Raw genomic sequence first — 22221 nt, forward strand, 5'->3', positions numbered from 1 at the left:
TCAGCCAACTTCTGTTCTAAAGAGTAAACCTGAGCCATGGATGCAAATCCAAACCTCTCCTCAAGATCTAACCAAACTTCTCGGGAAGACTTCAAGAACATCACACTCTTGGCAATTATCTCACTCAAATTTCCTAAAATCAAGGAGCAAACTAAATCATTGCATCTCTCCCAGGCTTTACACTCAACAGTACCAAATTCTGGTTTGCTAATGCTTCCATCAACGTAACCTATCTTATTTTTAGCAGATAATGCAAGCATCATAGATCTCTTCCAACCAGTAAAGCCTTCACCATCAAATTTGAAAGAAACTAGCTGAACAGAATTAGCATCAGAAGGATGAATGTAGTAGATGCTAGCAGGGTCTTGGTTTGGAGGCATCACCACATTCCTCCTTGGATCTACACCATTCTCATCATTAATCGCCATTAATACGATTTCAAATCAAGAAACTCAGTAAAATGCAGCTTCAAACACTCAGATTTTGATTAGCTTTTAGAACAAACAACAAATGTCAATCGAAACAAAACAAGAACACACTATTTTAGCAGAATTTTGGAATGAATTTGTGTAGAAAGTTTGCGGAACTTTCAGAAAAACGAATCAGGTTTATGAAACCTGCTCTGATACCATGATAGAATCCAGAATTTAGGGAAAGAAAATATATTGTATTATTGATGATTACAACAGTTTACAATATATATAGTAACAAATAATCTAGAACCTTCACAAAGTTGTTAGAGCAAGCTCCTTTCATTAAGGGAGTTAGTTATAACTACTGCCACGTAGGCATGCTGACACAACAACTATTTGTTGTAGTAATGTTGCTGATACTACAAGCTAATGAGTAATCTAACAGCTCGCTCTGTACCTCTCTCTCAGAGCATGTCACCACATGCCCAATGCCCATGTTCTCGACGTTCTGAGCAGCTTCTGGTCGACTCTGTGTGCACTCCTTGTGCCTGCATTGAATCTGAAGTGGTATCTATATGCACAAAGTCGTTAAAAGTCGTTGTATGGGACGATGCTCCTACCACCAACAAGAGGCCTTCTTCATACCTCCATTTTGCTTCTCTACACTACCTTTCTTGTTGTATATGCGACACACCACCCGCTCATCTAGCTGATTCGATGCTCTCAAGCAGATCTTCCTCCAAGAGTCAGAGCGCATTAAGGTTCACAATACAACTTAATTACATCAAATCACACACTTTAGAAACAAGCGAAAAAAGTTCCACTTTTAATTTATCCTAGTAAAAATTACGGTGTATATATGTTTACTCATTCACTTATATAACTTCCACTAATGTTTCAATTAAAACTAGCAATTTAGGCCATATTTATATTTCAAGCCTTGTTTCAAAATAATTGCGCCGTTTCTGGATTAAAAGCCTCTGTCTCTAAATGTTTGCTCATTTGACTCGACCTAAAATGTAAATTTCTCCAATTCTACACCACAATCATCTGTAAACAACATGCACCGGGGCATACGATCTTGAATTAAACACGTCAATTCATCCATATCTATGGAAAAATAAGCTAATCCCTTTTTACAAGAATAGCGGAGACGTCCAAGATTGTGTTGGCTGTCGAGGGATCAAACTAATAAGCCACTTGTCAAACTACGTGATCGAATGATTGAACAAAGGTTAAAGAAAAGTGTATCAATTCCGGAGAACCAATTTGGCTTCATGCCAAGAAGATCAACCTTGGAGGTCATTCATCTTATAAAACAATTAATGGAGAAGTTGATACGTAAAAACTAAAAGTAAGGATAGATTATGTTTCACAACCCAAAGTCTCTATCTATTTTTCCATTTTTAGGTGGTAAAAAACAAGTTATTTTTTAGGTAAAAAATAATTTTTTGATTTTTTAAATGTAAAAAACAAATTTTCCAATTTAAAATTACACTTTAAACGGATTTAATCATTCAAACAAGATCCCACGAATTACGTTATCTCTTATAGTAGGAAAACTCGTGGTCGGACTTTTTAAAATTTGACCAAAAAAACACGATGGAGCAAACAGGCGGGGATGGAGTATTATTTAAGAAAGAGAGAAGAGAACGTGAAAAGACAACTCTACCCTTTGGGGGGTGAGGAGATAGGAAGAAAAGATGGAACGTGGTGATGGTACTATGGTAGTGGCCAGTGGGGTCATAGAAAGAAAAATTTCGAGGGACACAATAAATTCTTGGTCATAATAAAAAGTGCCCGGTGCAATTGCGTGATCCAATGGCAAAAACTCCCTAAATGAGAGAAGCATATACGAGTACATGGTAGAAATATACTCCGTAGTTTATTAAGCGTATCGTCTTATCCCAATCTCTTAATCTCAAAAGCCCCTAGGTTATATAATTTTCAAATTATTTTATACTAAATAACAATTTTACATGTAGAAAAAGAGGGGAAGTAGTACCCTGAGACTGTTGATAAGATTATTATTGTTGCGGGCAGAGCGGTCAACACCAGCAAGGCGATAGTCCGTGCATAATCCAATTAGTCTTTGTCACCCTTGGGGGCCTTCCCGGGGCCCGCATAGAAAACCAATGGCAATGATGGGCTTATCTTTCCCCGTTGCTTTCCAATAGCCGCTGCCCGCTGCCCGGTTGGGCCTCGAAGAAATATCACTCCTTCCAATAAAACGCTAAATCTGCATCCATTTAGAAGATTAACCTCAACAATCAACACAATCATAATATAAACAATACAGTATAATCTTAAATCTTAAGATACCCGGCAGGTCCCAAGGGTCATATTTGTAAAGATCAATCTCGGCAACGATGGTAACAGCGATGGAGTTTGACGTACATTTCCGACATAGAATGCATCACCAACTCCTCAGCCGGTGGTAATTGCAGTTCGTCTGCACCTGCACCTCCCATTTCAGACTACAACCACTCTGTCGGGTCGGGTCAGGCCGGATCCTTCAAACTTCAAAACGCTTGGGATAGACCAGTAAGAGATGACAGGGGAGACACGAGTCCAATTTTGTCAGACACATGTGAGACGACAAAGTAGGCTGTATGCCTGATTGCCTGTACCCCTGTACTGTACGTAGGAGCTCTGTTGCCAACATGAATACTTAGGCGTATCCTTTTAATAATAATAATGTGCATAAAATCAAATGTTACTAACCAATATTTAAAATGTTAAAAGGCCCGGAAATGGAATCTTACATCTTACACATAAAATAAAATACACAAACAACAACCTGAATGTCTGAATCATAATCACATCCCAATGGTATGTAGATTTTTAACAATGTAAATTCATCAACAAAGGGAAAGTGCAACCAAAAATCTCAAGTTCTAACTAAATGCAAGGGGAAGAGGCCTACAGAAGTTTATCTCACCACCCACCAGCACAAGCATTGCCAGCATTTATCTGCGCAACTCCAAACACTAACAGGCGTCTGATTTCCAGATAAAGCCTCGCTATTCAGACATGTATACAAGTAACCTCAGGCATACATCCTCAATTTTTCACTCAAAACACTCTTTTCTTCTGTAAATTCTTTTCTTTCACAGTACAAACTTGCTGTGGTATGATGCCCCTTTGAGAGGGTAACTCAGACACAAAAAGTAGCGTCTGAGCCCACCCAGCATATTTCCCATATCTTGTAACAAATGCTTCAGCCACCCGGCTACACAATTTTGATGTCAAACGGACACCTGCTAATTCGGGCATGAGGGATCTTGTAGCGACCTGCCCAAACAATTAACAACCATCACCAAACAGCACTTCATCCTATTTAAAAAAATTATTTCCTTGAAAAATCAAAAAAATAACCCCAAGGAATGCAGATTTCTCTCAATTTGCACCTCTAGGTGCACCCAAAAGGCTATTAGCTCATTCGCTTATTTGGAGCTCTTTGGAAAATAACAAAATGGTGAAAGCTCTACAGCAGATGGGTTAACTGATTTCAAAAAATAGCGATGATAAGTTTCTCATCTGCTAGGTTTGTGGGCAATAAATCTTTCATTTAGCTGCTAGGTTTGTGAGTAATAAACCTTTAAGTGCTGTTTGGTTTGTAAAGAGTGAGCAATAGACTCCCCAGGTCTGTAAGATACCCTAAACACACAAGGCCGACAAGGGTAACCAATTAACCAAAGTACTAAACACAAAGGGGGAAATTTGGGGGAGGGGGGCTGGAGCAAGGGTTTGGACTTTGAAGTCAATTTACATGAAGCTTGTCGTCATTTTATTCAACTTTCAACTATACACCATAATTTTCAATATCACCGTTGCACCCGTCAGCCAAATGCTAATTCTATACCATTGAAGACGGTGGAAGTCATGAAAGATTAATTACTCTCACAAAAATAACCAACTAGGTGAAAAACTGATCTCTCACTAGGATTTGAAGACCAATTTGCCTAATTCAAAGAATTTAAAGAAAATAACGGGAAATAAGCATGAATTGCATGCCATTTACAAATATTAAAGCACCTGCCAAATCTAAAATGACAAAATATTGCTTGACAATCCGACAAAATTTCTTCAAATTCTACAAGAGAGGGAGGAGGAAAAGGGAAATTTAAGTACAAATAATAACAGTTTGGACTAAGTTTGGGTATGGATCAAGATACAATGGTCAATATGACTTCTAGTTCAAGCTTGGCTCGGCAAGCAATTGGCTAGCTCGGGTTCGGCTCAAGCTTGCTCATTTGCAATTCCAGCATAAACTCAAGATTGAACAAGCTCGAACAAGCTTGAATAAATAAACGAGCATCGACAAGTAAATTCAAATTGTTTCCAATTTTTCCTTTAAAGAATTGCCTAATTTGCAATTCCAGCATAAACTCAAGATAGAACAAGCTTGAATAAATAAACGCATCGACGAGTAAATTCAAATTGTTTCCAATTTTTCCTTTAAAGAATTGCCTAATTTTGGTCTATACATTTGAATTCATGACTCATAAGTCATAGATCATAAGCCGTATTTCTGAAAAGCTTGAATTCCCTCCAAACTTAAATGAGTTTTTTGTGAATACTAACTAGCCAAATTGGCTTATTTACTAAAAGAGTTTAGTAATTTGTTTGGGCTTCTCATTTACTCCCTCCATTCCTGAATATTCGCAACCTATGATGCACGGTGACGGCTGGAAGCCAGAGATACACGTATCAATACAGGGACAACTAAGAAACGTTCTTGAAATATTGAGGACGGGTGGGTTTTAACGGGGACGTCGTGGTTAAAAAGGGGATGTCAAGGGGACAGTAAATAGAAATTCAACTTGTCTCAAGTTCCAACCCATTAAAACACTTAAGAAAAAGAAAAAAGAAAAAGGAGGGGATAAGTTAAGAGTTTAACCTACCTACCTTTATTATTTTCTCCTTCTCATTTCTCAAACCTCCGTCATTTCATCTTCTTATCTCTTGCGATCCACATACTGCAGCTCCACTACTCTTAACATCATCTCCATTTTTCTCTCTTCCTCTTTTTCTTTAATCCCTTCTGCTTTTCTTTCGATCTATGCCATCCTTTTTATTTAGTTTTATTATTTATTCGGTCAACCATGTTTTCTCAACGAAATCAAAGTGATGGACATGTTGAGAGTAATGGACATGTTGAGAGTGAGAGTGGGAGTGGGAATGTGTCTGGTTCATCTACTACTCCATCCGTCCCTAAAAGAGTGTTTCATTGCAATATGGGTCAAACTTTAGATACTTTGACCATGAATTCTCATTAGCCTATAAGAAATAATATATTCATGTAGAGTCTTGTTAGATTGTTTCAAGTTCAAGTGTTCAACATATATTTTCGGAATATCAACTTTTTTAATTTTTTACGCGTGTACAGTTAGAGATATTTATGTGTTAAATCGTGCATTGGGGACCGTGAAAAGTCAAATGTCACTCGAAAATTTCTTATCACACCTAGCTCAAACAACATAAAATTCGCCTTGACTCCATTCATTGACATCCCTATTAGTAACCAATATCCTATACACGGTTCAAACTTTCATACTTAACGTGAAAGAGGGGGGGCTGTAATGGACCAACCAACACCTGACACACCTCTGCTGGTTTACCACAGACGCAACAGAAAGGGGAAGGGAAGACAGAAGCACAACAACAACATTGCAGCTGCACAAAAGGGAGAGGCACCTCGCAATACCGTTGCCACTACCTGACAAACAGATTCACTGCAGAGCATTAATTATTGTAACAGCTAAGTAGTATAAGTAGTAGAGAAGAGGAAAGAGAAAGACATTAAGAATAGTTTGGAGTTTTGGAGAGTTGTAACCTCAAGTTACTAACTGAGATTTGTAGCCTAAAGCTACTGACAATTGTAAACCTTTCGATTAAGACTTTCAATCAACAATCCTTCTTCTTCCTATCTTATTTTGCCTTGTGTTGTGTGTTGTTGGTGTAAGTAAAGCTAGAGCTTTACACTTGGTATCAGAGCCGTTTCGAACATGACTGGCAAGGACAAGCCACCATGGTGAACTCCAACACCCAGAGAACCGAAGCCATAGAGACCTCCATGGCAGAGGTGAACCAACGGATGACCAGCATGGAGGACTCGATTCAACAGATGCTAGCGGAAGGGATGGCGGCGTTCCAAAAGACCTTGGCGGAGAACTTTGCGGCAAAAAGTGTGGAGGATACGCAGAGAAACAAGGAGTCGGTGGAGGCGGCCACCACCAGATTGGAGGGTCGGATTGACCGCTATAGGGGAGACCAAACCGCCCAGATGAACATCTTGAAGGAAAGCCAAGAAAAATTCCAAACGGAAATGAAACTATTGCTGGCCAATAGAAACCACCAGGGGGATGGGGCCCACTCGGAAAATCGTCGGCAGTTTAGGAGGGGTTATGAGGAAGACCAGGAGTACGATGACCAGGGGGGTGGAGGAGGGCGGCACCACAACAGCGGCGGAGGTGGCAGGAACTGAAAATACCGCAAACTTGACATGCCCGTGTTTGAGGGGACGGATCCGGATGGCTGGATACTCCGAGGTGAGAAATATTTTGATTTTTATAAACTGACAGAGAAAGAGAAGCTCGAGGTGGCTGTGGTTTCCATGGAAGGAGATGCGTTAAGGTGGTTCACTTTTGAATCTCGGAGAAATCCCATCGCTACTGAAGTGAAACGACTGACGGAGCGCGAACTACAAGACCAAAGCCCGAAGGCTATGTTTCCGGTGTGATGAAAGATGGGGAGTGGGCCACCAGTGTAAGCGGAGAGAGTTGAGCGTGCTGTTAGTGGAGGAGGAAGAGGCGGAGGAGAATGAAGGTGACGACGATTTTCAGTCGTGGGGGGTGACGGAAGAAGAGGAAACACTGACGACCATCTCCATCAATTCCATTGTGGGCTTAACTAACCCAAAGACACTCAAGCTTAATGGGCGGATTGGTGGTGGTGCGGTGGTGGTAATGGTGGGTCCGAGAGCCACCCATAATTTCATATCACTTCAAGCTGTACAGAAATTGAGAGTGCCAGTAACTGAATCAGCAGGTTTTGGGGTTTCCTTGGGCAATGGGGAGGCCGTGAAAGGGAAAGGGATATGCAGGGAAGTGCGTGTGAGCTTGAGCAATGACATTGAAATACAGGAGGATTTCCTTCCTCTAGAATTGGGCAATTCTGATGTTATTCTCAGTATACAATGGTTGGAGAAGTTGGGTCCAGTAGTGACGAACTGGAAAACGCAAGAGATGAAGTATCAGGTAGGTGGCCTCACTATGAAATTGAAGGGGGACCCTTCCCTAAATCGTTCCGGGATATCGCTGAAGGCAATGCTTAAGGTAATTAGGAGAGAAGGTGGGGGAATCCTCATGGAGTTCAATCAACTAGAGCAAGAAGAACAGGGAGGGCAGAACATACCGGCGTACTTACAAGGGGCCGTGGCTGAGTTCGAAAGGGTTCCGCAACCATGAGCACGCTATTGTGCTTAAAGAAGGCAGTAACCCAGTAGGAGTTCGGCCCTATAGATACCCTCAAGTTCAGAAGGAAGAAATTGAAAGGTTGATCAGGGAGATGTTGGAAGCCGGAATTATAAGACCTTCGACCAGCCCATTTTCCAGCCTGTGCTATTGGTGAAGAAGAAAGACGGGTCTTGGCGTTTTTGTGCCGATTACCGGGCTTAGAACAAAGAGACCGTGCCGGACAAATATCCCATCCCGGTAATAGATGAACTGCTGGATGAGTTGTATGGAGCCAAGGTGTTTTCGAAGTTAGATCTCCGGGCCGGTTATCATCAAATACTAGTCAGGCCGGAAGATGCACACAAAACCGCTTTCCGAACTCATGAGGGGCACTATGAGTTCCTTGTCATGCCGTTCGGGCTTACCAATGCTCCGGCTACTTTTCAATCTTTGATGAATGAGGTATTCTGATCTTACTTACGCAAATTTGTTCTTGTATTTTTTGATGACATCTTAGTGTATAGTACTTGTGAAGAGGAACATCTCAGGCATTTGCATTTAGTCCTATCTACCCTGGCAGAACATCAATTGTTTGCAAACCTCAAAAAGTGTGAATTTGGTAGGCATGAGATTGCCTATTTGGGGCATGTAATATCCCAGCAAGGAGTGTTTGACCAGGAGAAAGTAAGGGCTATGAAGGAGTGGAGCATCCCTAAGAATTTGCGTGAACTACGCGGGTTCCTTGGTCTGACCGAGTACTATCGAAAATTCATAGCGAATTATGCTCGAATTGCACAGCCATTGACTGACCAACTCCGAAGGATTGCTTTGGATGGTCGGAGGAAGCAACAAAAGCCTTTGTGAGCCTGAAAGAGGCCATGGTGACAGCCCGTGTTAGCCATGCCGGACTTCGGAAAAGAGTTCGTTGTAGAGACATATGCTTCGGGTTATGGCTTAGGGGCCGTGATGATGCAGGAGAACCGCCCTATTGCTTATTACAGTCAAGTGCTTGGGCCACGAGCAAGAGGGAGGTCCATCTACGAAAAGGAACTAATGGCAATTTGTTTGGCAGTTGAGAAGTGGAAGCACTATCTACTTGGTAGGCACTTTGTGATCCGTACCGATCAACAAAGCTTAAGGTACATCACTCAACAACGGGAGATTGGTGCCGACTACCAAAAGTGGGTAAGGAAGCTCATTGGATTCGATTTCGACATCCAATACAAGCCCGAAACCGCCAATAGGGTAGCTGATGCCCTATCAAGAAAAGGGGAGGGAGAGCTGGAAATGAGTGTGATGGAGTTGTGTACACTGCTGACCTGCTGACCTCACAACAGGTGGATTGGGATTGTTTGGAAGCAGAGGTGAAGGGAGACAGTGGGTTGGAGAAAATGAGGCAGGAACTACAAGAGGGGAAGTTGATTGCGGGTTTCTCTTTGGCTGGACACAGGTTAGTGAATAAGGGCCGTATGGTGTTACCCAAGACATCTCATGTGATTCCATTGTTGCTAAAGGAATACCATGATTCACCTACGGGGGGGCATGCGGGGGAAGTAAAAACATACCTAAGACTGACTTCGGAGTGGTTTTGGCAAGGGATGCGGAAGACAGTGGCTAAGTATGTACGAGAGTGTGTGGTGTGCCAACAAAACAAACATTCGCAGCAGCAGATTGCAACCTCTGCCCATACCCTCAGCCATATGGGAGGAGATCTCCATGGATTTCATTGAAGGACTTCCACTTTCGAGGGGTGTCGACACCATTCTGGTAGTTGTAGACCGACTGTCAAAGTATGCGCACTTCATCGGCCTCAAACACCCTTTCACAGCTTTGTCAGTCGCAACGGCTTTCATCAAGGAAGTGGTCAGACTACATGGATTTCCCACCTCCATTGTGTCTGATCGAGACCGAGTTTTCCTTAGCAGTTTTTGGAAGGAATTATTCAAACTCCATGGCACTACCTTAAAGAGAAATACTTCGTATCACCCGCAAACCGACGCACAAACAGAAAACGTGAACAAAGGTCTTGAGACCTACCTGAGGTGTTTTGTGGGTAGCAAACCACGAGAATGGTCAAAGTGGTTAATGTGGGCTGAATATTCGTATAACACTTCTCCACACCTGTGAACTGCCATGACACCTTTCAAGGTGGTGTATGGCAGAGACCCACCACAGCTGCTACGAATGGGAGAAGGCCAGACGGCTGTAGATAGTTTGGATGAGATGATAAGAGAACGAGACGGAGTCCTAGATGAACTGAAACTCAACCTGCTGCGTGCCCAACAGATAATGAAGAAGTATGCTGATAAAAAGAGAAGGGAGGACTCTTTTGAAATTGGGGACAAGGTGTTCCTTAAGTTACAACCGTACAGGCAGAAATCACTAGCAAAACGGCCCAATGAAAAATTAGCAGCCCGTTTCTATGGCCCATTCGAAGTTATTCAGAAAATTGGGACAGTGGCATATAAATTACAATTGCCGGTGGAAAGTAAAATCCATCCGGTTTTCCATGTTTCTCAATAGAAAAGGGCTTGTGGGGTATCAGCAACTGCGCCAACATTGCCTGCACAACTCAATCAAGAGTTGGAATTGATGGTTGAACCAGAGGAGCTGCTAGAGGTCCGAACAGAAGGGGAGAACACAAGGGTGTTGATCAAATGGGCAGGGCTGCCTACCTTTGAAGCCACTTGGGAGGATGCGTTCTTGCTGAACGAACATTTTCCGGACTTCCACCTTGAGGACAAGGTGTTGGTTTGGGGGCGGGGTGTTGTAATGGACCAACCAACACCTGACACACCTCTGCTGGTTTTTACCACAGACGCAACAGAAAGGGGAAGGGAAGACAGAAGCACAACAACAACATTGCAGCTGCACAAAAGGGAGAGGCACCTCACAATACCGTTGTCACTACCTGACAAACAGATTCACTGCAGAGCATTAATTATTGTAACAGCTAAGTAGTATAAGTAGTAGAGAAGAGGAAAGAGAAAGACATTAAGAATAGTTTGGAGTTTTGGAGAGTTGTAACCTCAAGTTACTAACTGAGATTTGTAGCCTAAAGCTACTGACAATTGTAAACCTTTCGATTAAGACTTTCAATCAACAATCCTTCTTCTTCCTATCTTATTTTGCCTTGTGTTGTGTGTGCTGTTGGTGTAAGTAAAGCTAGAGCTTTACACGGGGGAGGGAAGGGAAAAGAAAATTATGTGACAGGAAAGTAAGGGATTGGGGAGAGAAAAGGAGTTCATTTTCCACTGTTTGTATAAAAACTGGAAAAGGTTAAGGAAAAGGAAGGAAAGGAATAGATTTGGTAAATTTTTAAACCTTGTTTAATAAACAAAATCTACCAATAATTGGGAAGATTTGAAAGGAAACAAAAAGAGTAGGAACCTTTTACAAACCTCAACATGATCTATTCTTACTACCAGAGGTAATGAAAAAGTCAAAACCAATGACAACTTTCATGGCTGCTTGCTTAAAGAACTGTACGAAGAAACTTTTAATTTTATGTTTTAGAAGGAACCAAAGTTACAAGTATGTTCTTCTATGTTTACTAACAGCATCGATGACAAGGTTGAAACTGCAATCAGAAACAAATCATCCTTCAAAATCAAGGATCCATGTAAACTAAGGTCAACTGTAGGGTAGGAAGTGATAAAAGTATTTGGCACAGAAGCTAAAGCATCAGATAGCACACAACACAAAAAATATTACACCCCCTTTCTTTACTCCAGTTCTTTGTAGCAACATAAATGACGGTTGCAGATTTGGCCAGTTCATCAATTTTTGTCCAAATGTAGAATTGGTAGTTAAAACTCCAAATTTGTTTCAAGTCTTCCTTCTCTTTTTCATTTTGATTTTCTTGAGCTCCCTCAATCTTGGTTTGCAAAGGTATACATTTTATTCAAATTTGTACTTTTTTTTTCTGGGTTCCTTTGTTTTATGTGGATATTTTCTTTGCTTTTATTTTTTCTCTAACTAAGCCTAAGTTATTTGGAATTTGAATTGAAGCTTTCCATTAGAGGTCATGATATTTTTTAGAGCAACACCTCCTCTTCTTAAGTTCTTGTTGCAGTGGTGATGGTGATATTATTTATTTCCACAATAAGTTAAGGACAAAAAATTTTTACCACCTAAAAAATTCTAAAAATTGTTTTTTACCACCTAAAAAAACAAAACTTGTATTTTACCACCTAAAAATTGTGTAAAAGTTGTTTTTTACCACCTATACCAAAATTTTCTCCTGCTTTGCTTCTACTTTTCTTCTGCTTTGCTTCTACTTTTCTTTTGCTTTGCTTCTGACTTTTACAAACTCAACACTTTTCCCAGTTCTGATACTTCAGTTTGTGATCTTACAGTTTTAAGCACCGATCCTTCATCTGATAGTGAATTCAGCCCTTGATAGTTCATGGTCATATTTCAATGCCCATTGAAGATGTTTGTGATTCTAACATATTGTGACTCGTTTTTTGGATTTGTAAAAGTCTTGTCAAAACAGAAGATAGCAAAGCAGATAGCAAAGCAGAAGAAAAGTTTGGTTTAGGTGGTAAAAAATAACTTTTACACTTTTTTTAGATGGTAAAATGCAAGTTTTATTTTTTTAGGTGGTAAAAAACAATTTGTCCATAAATTAATTTCTTGGGAAATTTTATGAATACAGAGTCTTGGATAGCTGGTCCAATTGTAGTTTTCCTTTTCAATTCAAAACATATTCACAAAGTTGTTTTTCAGATAAATTGAAGTAAAAATTTGGAGATTCAATTGAAATTGTTCATAGAAATGCAGATATTTGGCAATCATAATATATAATTAATATTAGTGTACTATATCATACGTAATATTGTTGATAGAGCTATATATTTGTGGAGAAGAACCAAGATAATGGAGAAAGAGCAACTCCACTTTTGGGGTCAATAGTATAATGAGCAGTATGACTAGTGGGAAAAAGAGCTTTTTGAGGTGAAGTAGAGGTTTGACCTTTTGAAAAAGCTAACTGGAAGTGTTTGGTTATGAGAGGTTTGGAAAAGAGCTTTGGGGTGAAAAAATTAATTCTCAAAAAGCTTAACATAGGAATTAGAGGTTTGAAAAGTGAATGTAAAATGACTATTTTGTCCTAACATTGTCTAAAATTACAACACTTACCAACCCTAGCACCCTACATCATTTCCTTTGCCCATTTACTACTCGTTTCTTGTTAGTAAATAAATTTTATATTAGTACTTTGAAGCACTTAAAAACTATTGCAATCATACTAATAATACCATTAGTAATATTTCTCTATTTGCATATCAAGAACTTATATATTTTAAATTAATTAAGAATATTTTAAAAAGCAATGTTTTTTTTTTTGTTTGAAGGGAAAATAAATTTGTTTTACTTGTTCAATGTTTATTCGAAAAAATAAAGAGAAGATAACTAAATAATAAACTATTTGTCTAATATTAATAAGAAAAAAGTATCCAACAACAAAGTATATCATTGTCCTTAATGGTCATTTTACATATTAAACAGCTAACCGCTAATTTACCAAACACTTTTACACAAACAGTTAATTTAACCAGCTAGTCAAACCAGCTAATACAAACAGCTAACAACTAGTCAAACATGCTAACAGCCGCCAATAACCAAACAGGGCCATTGGGCCATTGTGTTTCTTTTTCAATTTGATTGGTGATTCTTTTATCTCATTTGTGCACTTAACAGAGCTAATGTGCGTTAATATCTCATATCATGGTAATAGGCTGGAATTGTTGTTAATTTTCAAAATTGGTCACTGAATATCCCCCAATTTGCATTTGCTTATATATCCACCTTGCTAAACTAATTTCAATTGTTGATATTTCAGCTTTGCGAACCTGTTAAATTGTAATTGCTTTGAGTTTCAGGGATATGATTTATTAAGAAACTACCGAGACCTCCTTTCTAGCAGGTTTTGCTGGCTGGGCTACCGTAGCACCTGCTATGAAGAACCTGTAGACTTGAGATTTACTACATAGTAATTTTTCAAGGTATTTTACGAGTACTTGAAGGTGTTTAGTTAATGTTTTGTTGTATTTCCTTATCTTAGTGGTAGAACAAAGTATTGGTTTGATAATGTCTTAAGCCCTGCTTTTTTAGAGTTGCTTTTGTATTTTATCAATCACAATGTCTCATCTCCTTTTTAGTGCTCAATTTATTGAGATAATTAGTAACACCTTTAGTAATTTATTATTGGTGTTCATATAAAAGCGTGACAGTCATGCTACTAAAGAGCAGTAGGAACACTAGTCACCCCCTACCACAAACCGTTGAAGGGTACTAGCATCACTCAGCGAAAACTAACCACACCAACATGACAACTTATCAAAAACTAACATATCCTTGATGTGGTTGATTATTTTCTGATTTCTAGGCTCTACTTCATTGAATTTCTGTTTTCTGGCTGAACTTTAAGAATGTTTCAAATTCTTTCTTTGGTTTCCTTGTCCAGAGCTTGCACAAAAGAGATTACAAGGAAGATGTTATTGGGGCTTAGTTTTAGCATAAAGGTGAGGACATTAGTAGCTATTTCCAGTTTGGTTTATTGGAATGGCATCATGGAGCTACAAAAGTTAATAATGACGGCTCTAATGTCTAGAGCTGCAAACAAGAGAATAATTGTGCTTTTCAACATTGGTTTAATTGCAAAGCTTCCTGTTTGGGTTGTTTTCCTATCTATTAACCTATAGTGGAACTTTATTACAAGAAATATGTATTTATGATCATTTAATTTTATAAATTACTAAATACTTAGTAAAAAATGACAAATTTGTGTTTTAGCACCTAAACAAAAAAGTATTTTACCACCTAAAAATACACCTCTAAACGGCAAGGTGGACTAAAATGTTATGTGGGGTCCATTTCAACAGCTATATTTCTAATTTCCTTATCTTCTCCCACGATTTCCATGTATATAAGCTATCATTTTCCCTTGCTTCCCATTAATTCACATAATTTGGTAATATTTCTCAAATTAGTAGAGGCATAATTCTTTTCCAGATTTGCAAAGAAGAATCAAGCGTCTTTAAGGTATGATTTATGTTTGATCTGCGTCAAAAAAGGGCCCCACATGACGTTTTCGTCCATCTTGCCAAAACAAATTTTTTTAGGTGGTAAAATACAATTTCTATTTTTTTTGTGGTAAAACAATTTGCCAATTTTCTAAGGTGGTAAAAGTCAATTTTATCAAAATACTTAACTTACTACATAATTTCAACTTATATTCATATTAACTTATTTTTAGTATTGTCCAAAGCCTTTTTATGAACATGTTGGCAATTAGTTAGTCATAGAAATCTTCTGATCATCAAAAAGATGTTGAAAGTTATTTTTTTGTTAAAATCAAGCATCGCTCAAGTAGTAGAGTACTAACCTAGTGGTCCTAGTTGTTATCCAAACTCAGGAAAATGAACCCCTCCTTTACCCTCCCCTTTCCTTCCCTTCCCTCCAAATCTCCAACCACATGCTAGTGAAAAGGATTCCATCACTGAAGAGTTACAGCTATTTACCTGCCAAACATGCGTGTCAACTGGAACTGCATGATGTTGGTCCAGGGAAAAGAGAGCTACACACGATGCCACCTTTGGACCCACACCGGGCAAAGTGGAGAGATTGATTATGACCTTTTCAAGATCCAATTCACGCAAAGAAGAAAGCCACTTAACACCACCACCAGGTTTCAATTGCAAGGCCTTTATTGTGCTGACCATGTATTTGGCTCTTTTCATGCAAAACAATGATAAACGAGATGTCAACTTGCATATTGTATGATATGGAAATTACGCACTCTGACAAGCGTAAGAGAAAGGAACTCAATTTAAGATGAATCTAAAAAGATACATAGAGGTACTTATATAGGGAATTGTGATAAGATAATAATCTAAAGAGCCAATGTAAATACTACATATTAAATAAAACACAGCTGAAGTGATGGCCAGGGAAAAATCACAAGCAAGGGTGCACAAAGGGTCCAGCACCAAAGGCCTCAAGTTTTAGAGATGAAGGTAGAACCGTAGAAAACAATAAAGTATTCAACTTCACTAGTGTTAGCTTTGCATTTTTGTTGAGGGAAGTGAAATTTTGGGTTTTAACACATTTGTAAGCAGTCATTTTCTACCGTTAAATCTCCAAATTAATCCATTAGGAAAAAATCTCCAAATTAATGTCGGCTATGTGAGATTTATATCCTTTTGATTCGTCTAAAACAAGTAATAAGAGTTATTTCTTTATTCTTTTTCTTTATTGTGTATGTGCAGACCTCGTAGTAAAATAACTTAGTCACATACCATGTGTGCGGAGTTTAATCCTAAAAAAATGGCAACTTTGCACGGAGATCACAACGGACGATATAATATTTAAATCAATAACATGTACAGTTGTACCTCACGCTGACGACACACCCCTCGTTCCTATGAGGCTCTAGGTACACAAAACTGAAATTTCAAATAAAAAATATATACAAAAAAACAAGCTTTTGATAATAATAAAAAATAAAAATAAAAGTAGTGCAAGTCCTTGAGCTAATTAGCTAACGTTAAAACCATAGCTCCAGAATTCACACTTATTTGTTCACAATGTAGCAGAAATAAAGGAGCTCAGACGATAAAGCTACCTTTACTTTGTCATCCAAGTATCCAACAATAAAAAATAAAAAACATGATATTTTTACTAAACAATACGAAGTATTTGTCAAGTAGACAAAATCATGATATTTTGACCAAGCAGTATTAGCTCAGCATACAAAATGCGTCAGCCACGTGCACAGAAGTTTGAAAGTAAAAGAAAGCACGAGTATTCCTCTCTGTTTGCAAGTCATTCAATCTTCACGAAGACAAGATGTAAATAATTCAGGACAATCTATTGATTCTATTCTAGATGCAAAATGAGGAAAGACCAACCTATAACCAAATCCAGCCTCCCTTAGCTCCGCTTCAGAGACAATGGACAGCCGCTCCAATGATGGAAATTGATAAAACTGAAACCCCTCAACACTTCCCAAATAATGACCTAATGAAGAAATGTAATCAACCATTCGAGTAATCCTCTGAATGTTATTATTAGTTGAACACAAGAACTGAATTAGGCACTCCAAAGGATCTTGCCTGAGCACACGGGCACCGACCAAATGAGGTGCTAGCTCAGCAAACTTCTGATCTGAGGCCGAAAAATCCGCCCACAAGTCAGTCAAACGAATACCCACGTTAACAAAATCAAGCAAAGCTAGCTTAGCATCCTCCTCCTCATTGAAGTTGGAATTGGAACCGGAAGTAGGACAGGTAGCCGTGTGAAAATGGTAAGAAACATCACCATTTTCAAGGTGCTTCAAGGACACCAAATGGGACTTGATAACTCCCGTGTATTGGAGTCTCCCTGTTTTCTTCCACCTGAAAGTCTGTCCTGTTGGAAATGTCAGGGACAACGATAGCTCTGATTTCCCCAAATTGAGGGGTGTCCATTTCTCGGGTGGCAAGTTTTCGATTTTTAGGGTTTCAGACAAAGATCTCCTAGGTGGTCTCTTTGAAGAGATGGAGAGAGTTTCAGAGTTTAGGTTGGTTTTGGTTTTGGAAAACTGGGTGATGTCGAAGTTGCATGGAGTTGGGGGGGTTGAGGGTGTTGTGCATTTTATAACGGATAATGGTGAAGGAAAGGGTCTTCTTCGCTTCATGGAATTTGTCGTTTAGTGCACTATTGCATTTCCTGAAAATGGCATAGGGCGTTGAAGAGGAATGGTCAACAGACTCGACACAAACATAATTCACCTTAGATTCTTCTGAATGATACAGTGGACAAGAATTAAATGCTAGTTATACACAAATATGTAAGCCCAATAATTAACAGGTTGGCAGTTTTTGCATATAGGAATACTCTTGTGATGCCATTTTTAGACTACATTCTAAGCATTAACCAAAGAAACTATGAGCGTGTTAAATTGTTTCCAAAAATGACATCACAACACCATCAACATGCAGTACTATAGTTTCCGCTTGGTGATTTGGAGCACTCCACTATCATTTAGTAGGCGATTTGAAGTATTATCATTTAGGCGATTTAGAGATTCATTACCACAAACAACATTAATTGCGCAAATATTGTCTCGCCTCTAATATTGGCGCATCAAGTGGCAAATAGAAAAGATAAGCACATTGGTTACATTTAAGCATTGAGATTTAAGACAGAGCGATGGCATAAGATATTGTTCAAAAAGTAAAAAACTTAACACAATATCTAAAGAGAAAACCATTTCCCAATTCAATATGCAGAACATTATTCAATTCCGGCAACAAGGAGAAACGTAAATTAGGTTAAATTACTCACCAATAAGTCTGGCAACTTCTAATGAACCTGCAAAATCAATGATAATCAATCAGCATATTATGAGAAAGAGAGAGGTGAATGAAGATAAGACTTGAGATTCTATATTTGAACAGACGAAGGCGGAGAACTGACATTATTAACAAGCCCCAATATACTGGAAGTGCTTGAGAATCTTGAGAGAAAGCGAAAGTCTAGAGAATTGTGTCGGATCAGTTAAAGATGTAAAGGATTGAGGGGGTAGAGGAAGGTACCTTTTCGCTGTTCGCCGGGTTTCGCTCCTGGCCTCGCCTCGCCTCGCCTCGCTAGCGACAAATTAATTTGGAGGAACGTTGGAGAAAGTAAAAATCAGACATATACTCTCTCTATTGTATTCAAGTAGAGTCGCGTAGGAAAAGGCTACTTGTACACGCCTAAAGATGGTTGTGGACCGGTCCGAAGTCCGGCCCGATCTGGTACGAAAAAAGCCGACTCGGCCCGAGTAATAAAAAAGCCCGGTCCGGTACGAGTTCGAAGTCGTGGGCAGTGGGTCGGGCTTGGGCCTTAATTTTTTGGAAAAAGCACGACAAGGCACGACACGACTCGACCCGCCACGACAAAACACGCTAAATTTAGTAAAATTAGCCTTAGGCATGACATGTCAGTCCGGCCCGGCACAAAAGCCCGTGTACTCGGGCCGTATCTGGGCCTTGTTTTGAACTTTTCGGCCCGATACAATGTGGCCCGTTGTGGGCCCGAAACCCAACCCGGCCAACGGCCATCTTTATGTACACCTAGTTTACAAGAGCATCTTATACACCACAATAATTTGTTGACACATCATCAATCCCACTAAAAAAATGAGAGGGAAATTTGGGCGGGAGCTTTTTTCACATATTGCGCCAAGTGCTGAGAATTGGGCGGTATTATTTTGTCCAATTTGCGCCTTCGTGAAGAGCGCCAAACGAAATTGTTATTGTTCCTTCATCTTCCTTATTCTCTTTCCTTTTTCTGCCATTGTTGTTCAGAAAAATAATCTGTCATTTTTGGTCCACATTCATTCGTGCTACGAAGTACTAATTTTTTGAATTGGCTATAAGATAGATGGACATTCGTGCTAGATAAAACCTATTCTCAATTGCGATTCGATCTTCCCTTAATATCTTTCGAATTGGGCTATAAGATAGTCGGAATTTTTATTACATAAACTTCCCTTTGTGATGCATTTAAGATATTTGATAAAATGCTCAATTGAAATATTAAATCGAATCTACCTTTTCTAAATTAGTTTCAATTGCAACAATGTACGGGTTGGAAGAAGGTGTAGAAGAAAAATTGGTATGTTGATGTTTTGTTCTTGAACGGAAGCAAAAGCTGGACCCTTTACTGAATTTGATATGTTTTTCACTAAGGTTGATGAAGATGACAATGGTTTTTCAGAAGTGACAATGGTCGTATATTGCAATATGCAATCTGATTATGGATTATTCATTGCGATTCCGTAAATACTAAGAAGAAACCACAAAAACAATAGTAATATAAAACAACAATCCCCAAAAAAAACGATCCACATACAAAGGATCGAATGCAGGTCTAGCAGTGTAAAGATGGTCAAATAAACTTCGTTGTAACCGGTTTGACAGGGCTAGCAGCACATCTATTCATGCTAGATAAAATATATAATTATTAGAGATTTTGATAATATAGATAAGGCTTTATAAGCAACGAATGTTTAGATTTCATAACACATAAAATGATCCCACATATTAAAAACATACTTATAAAATTTCATTTTCATTAGAAAAACATATGGAGTACTTCGTATTAAAAATATAATAAAAATGTTTTTCTGCCAATAACCCTTTATTGAATTAGGATCGAACATTGACTGATAAATCAAGCACTTGCGTATTGGAAAACACATTAGGTACCGAGGTTTCAACCATCATTCTTCAAAAGCAAATTATGGAGTAATTAAGCATATGGTCAAGTTAATTAGTCTTTTCAAGCCTTCACGACTTGCGCTAAAGACTTCATCATAGTAATATTATAATTTTCATGCAATGTTTAATCCATCCACTACAAACGTTTATAGATATTTACTAAAACAATACCGTCGTAATAGAAGATTTCATTTACCTTTTTAGTAGATGATTACTCTTTGAAAATCTAGGATGAGAATCCATACACCTCCAAGTTAATTTATGTTTTAGTAAACACATATAATACAACAATAAAAATAAAAGGTTACTGTGGCTAGGGATTTCCCTAGAGAAAAAATCATATTTTCAAAGTTTAACCAAGCTTCAGAATCATGGCCAAAGAGGTAAGAGCTTGGTTTAATTTTTTACCATGAATTTACATGATCGTTACACCTTTAAGGTAATCCGAAAAAAATTAGTCAAACTCTAATTAAATAGATAAAGTGATTCTTTTGCAATTATGGACGTCCTGATACCCCCTTGTCATAATGGTAACTAAACGCTGTTCAAATTTCATAATATTCTCTCGCACCCATGTTCGACTCCTTTCAAGAACAAACAAAATCTTTTTAACATAACTATTACTACATGGGATCATTTTTAATATAGAGAAGTCATATTGTTTTTATAAGGTTCAAACTTCAATCCGCTAAAATAGAGTCTTACAAATCAAAAGGGATTCTATTAAAAATGACACCGTCCCAGAAATTCAATCAGACGTCATGTATCAACTTTTTTGAGTGTAAATGAATTGATATCTTTAAAATGCAATTCCCATAAAGAAGTTCAAACGTCCCTCAGTACACAACTCCCACAGAGAAGTTCAAATGTCCCTCAGTACAATTTGTTAATTTTACGAAAACTCAAAGTTTACGAATCACCTTTTAATTTCCTTAAAATTAAAAAGATCCCGTAAAATCTTATTCAGAGTCAAAAAAAGAAATTTATAATGTTGCTATTAGGGATCGAACACAGTTGCACGCAGGCTGTATGAAATGCAAGAAGCAATGCAGTGACCATTGTGGCAAGGGATATCAGCACATCAATAATTGTAACGTAAATTCTTTTTATCTATGCCTGCCTTAATTGTATTAGAACCATTTTAATTGATTCTATAAAACAAAAAATGACCCATACATTCAATTTTAATATTTGTGATTTTTTACTAAGATTAAATACTTTTAAAAAATTTACCTTTTGATTTCCTTATTTTTAAAATGATCTCGTTAAATCAAAAGCATATATAAAAAAAAATCATGAAGATCTGGTTTTTCATGAAGAACATGAATAACTAGGTTCATGAAGAACATTAAACGACACCCACAACAACAAACCGGAAAGATCCAAATATTGGTCATCCCATACCATACCAGCACATCACCACCTACTTCCCACCCGCCGCCTCACCATCACCGTCGTCACCACGTACCCTCGAAAAACCTCCCTTCTCTTTCTACTCTCCTATCTCTTTTTCCTTCTAACATTACCCCTTCATATATTATCTCTTACATTCCAACATTATCTCCTTTTCTGGCCCTAGATTCCGACCGAAATTTAAACACCAAGGACCCATCGCCGTCGTGGTTTGACTCCGGCCACAACCGCCGATGGGTCGAACACCATAGTCGTCAAAACCCTAAACCCTAAATCTTGGTTCACGAAGAACATGAAGAACGAAAAAAAAAAATCCAACTTTAATTCAACCAAAAACTTTAATTTAACGAGGAACATGAAGGACGGACGATGAAGAATGGAAGAAAAACCAACACGGCAAACATGAAGAATCGGAAGAACACGAAGAACGGTTGAAAAAAAATCAACCAAAAAAATATTTTCTCTCTCCTTATTAAAAAATCAGGGAAAAAAATCATTAATTTAGTTTATTGAAATCTGTATTAAATTTGAAATTCAAATTTCAAATTGGATCTGAAAATTTGGGAAAATTTTAAAAATAGAGCATCTTTAAAGATTCTCTTTCAGCCAATAGTATTGTTGGTGTACAAGATGCCATGTACACTAGGTGTACATGTAGTAGGATCCAGTCACGCATGGTCGAGC

At 38.4% G+C, this 22221-nt stretch overlaps 1 protein-coding gene across 7 annotated transcripts; it reads right to left on the reverse strand.

Annotated features, from left to right (window-relative positions):
* Window positions 1–646: 646 nt before the first annotated feature.
* On the reverse strand, window positions 647–18581 carry LOC110795030 (N-glycosylase/DNA lyase OGG1). 7 transcript variants are annotated; one of them, XR_008928570.1, is made up of 7 exons: window positions 18457–18581; window positions 18206–18232; window positions 16789–17587; window positions 15400–15610; window positions 2736–3065; window positions 2419–2652; window positions 647–1146 (listed from the first exon to the last, which is right to left on the reverse strand). XR_008928570.1 is itself a non-coding variant. In XM_021999997.2 (5 exons), exons 3-5 carry the CDS (start codon window positions 17553–17555, stop codon window positions 2647–2649), a joined length of 984 nt encoding a protein of 327 aa, XP_021855689.1. In that variant the 5' UTR covers window positions 17556–17587; window positions 18206–18232; window positions 18457–18581; the 3' UTR covers window positions 2277–2646. The 7 variants fall into 7 exon arrangements, 2 of the variants coding, with proteins under 2 accessions (XP_021855689.1, XP_021855687.1); XR_008928569.1 differs by having other exon boundaries at window positions 647–1150; XR_008928571.1 differs by having other exon boundaries at window positions 647–1187.
* Between the last annotated feature and the right edge of the window lie 3640 nt (window positions 18582–22221).

Source organism: Spinacia oleracea, chromosome 2 (assembly GCF_020520425.1).
Source record: "Spinacia oleracea cultivar Varoflay chromosome 2, BTI_SOV_V1, whole genome shotgun sequence".
NCBI lineage: Eukaryota > Viridiplantae > Streptophyta > Magnoliopsida > Caryophyllales > Amaranthaceae > Spinacia > Spinacia oleracea.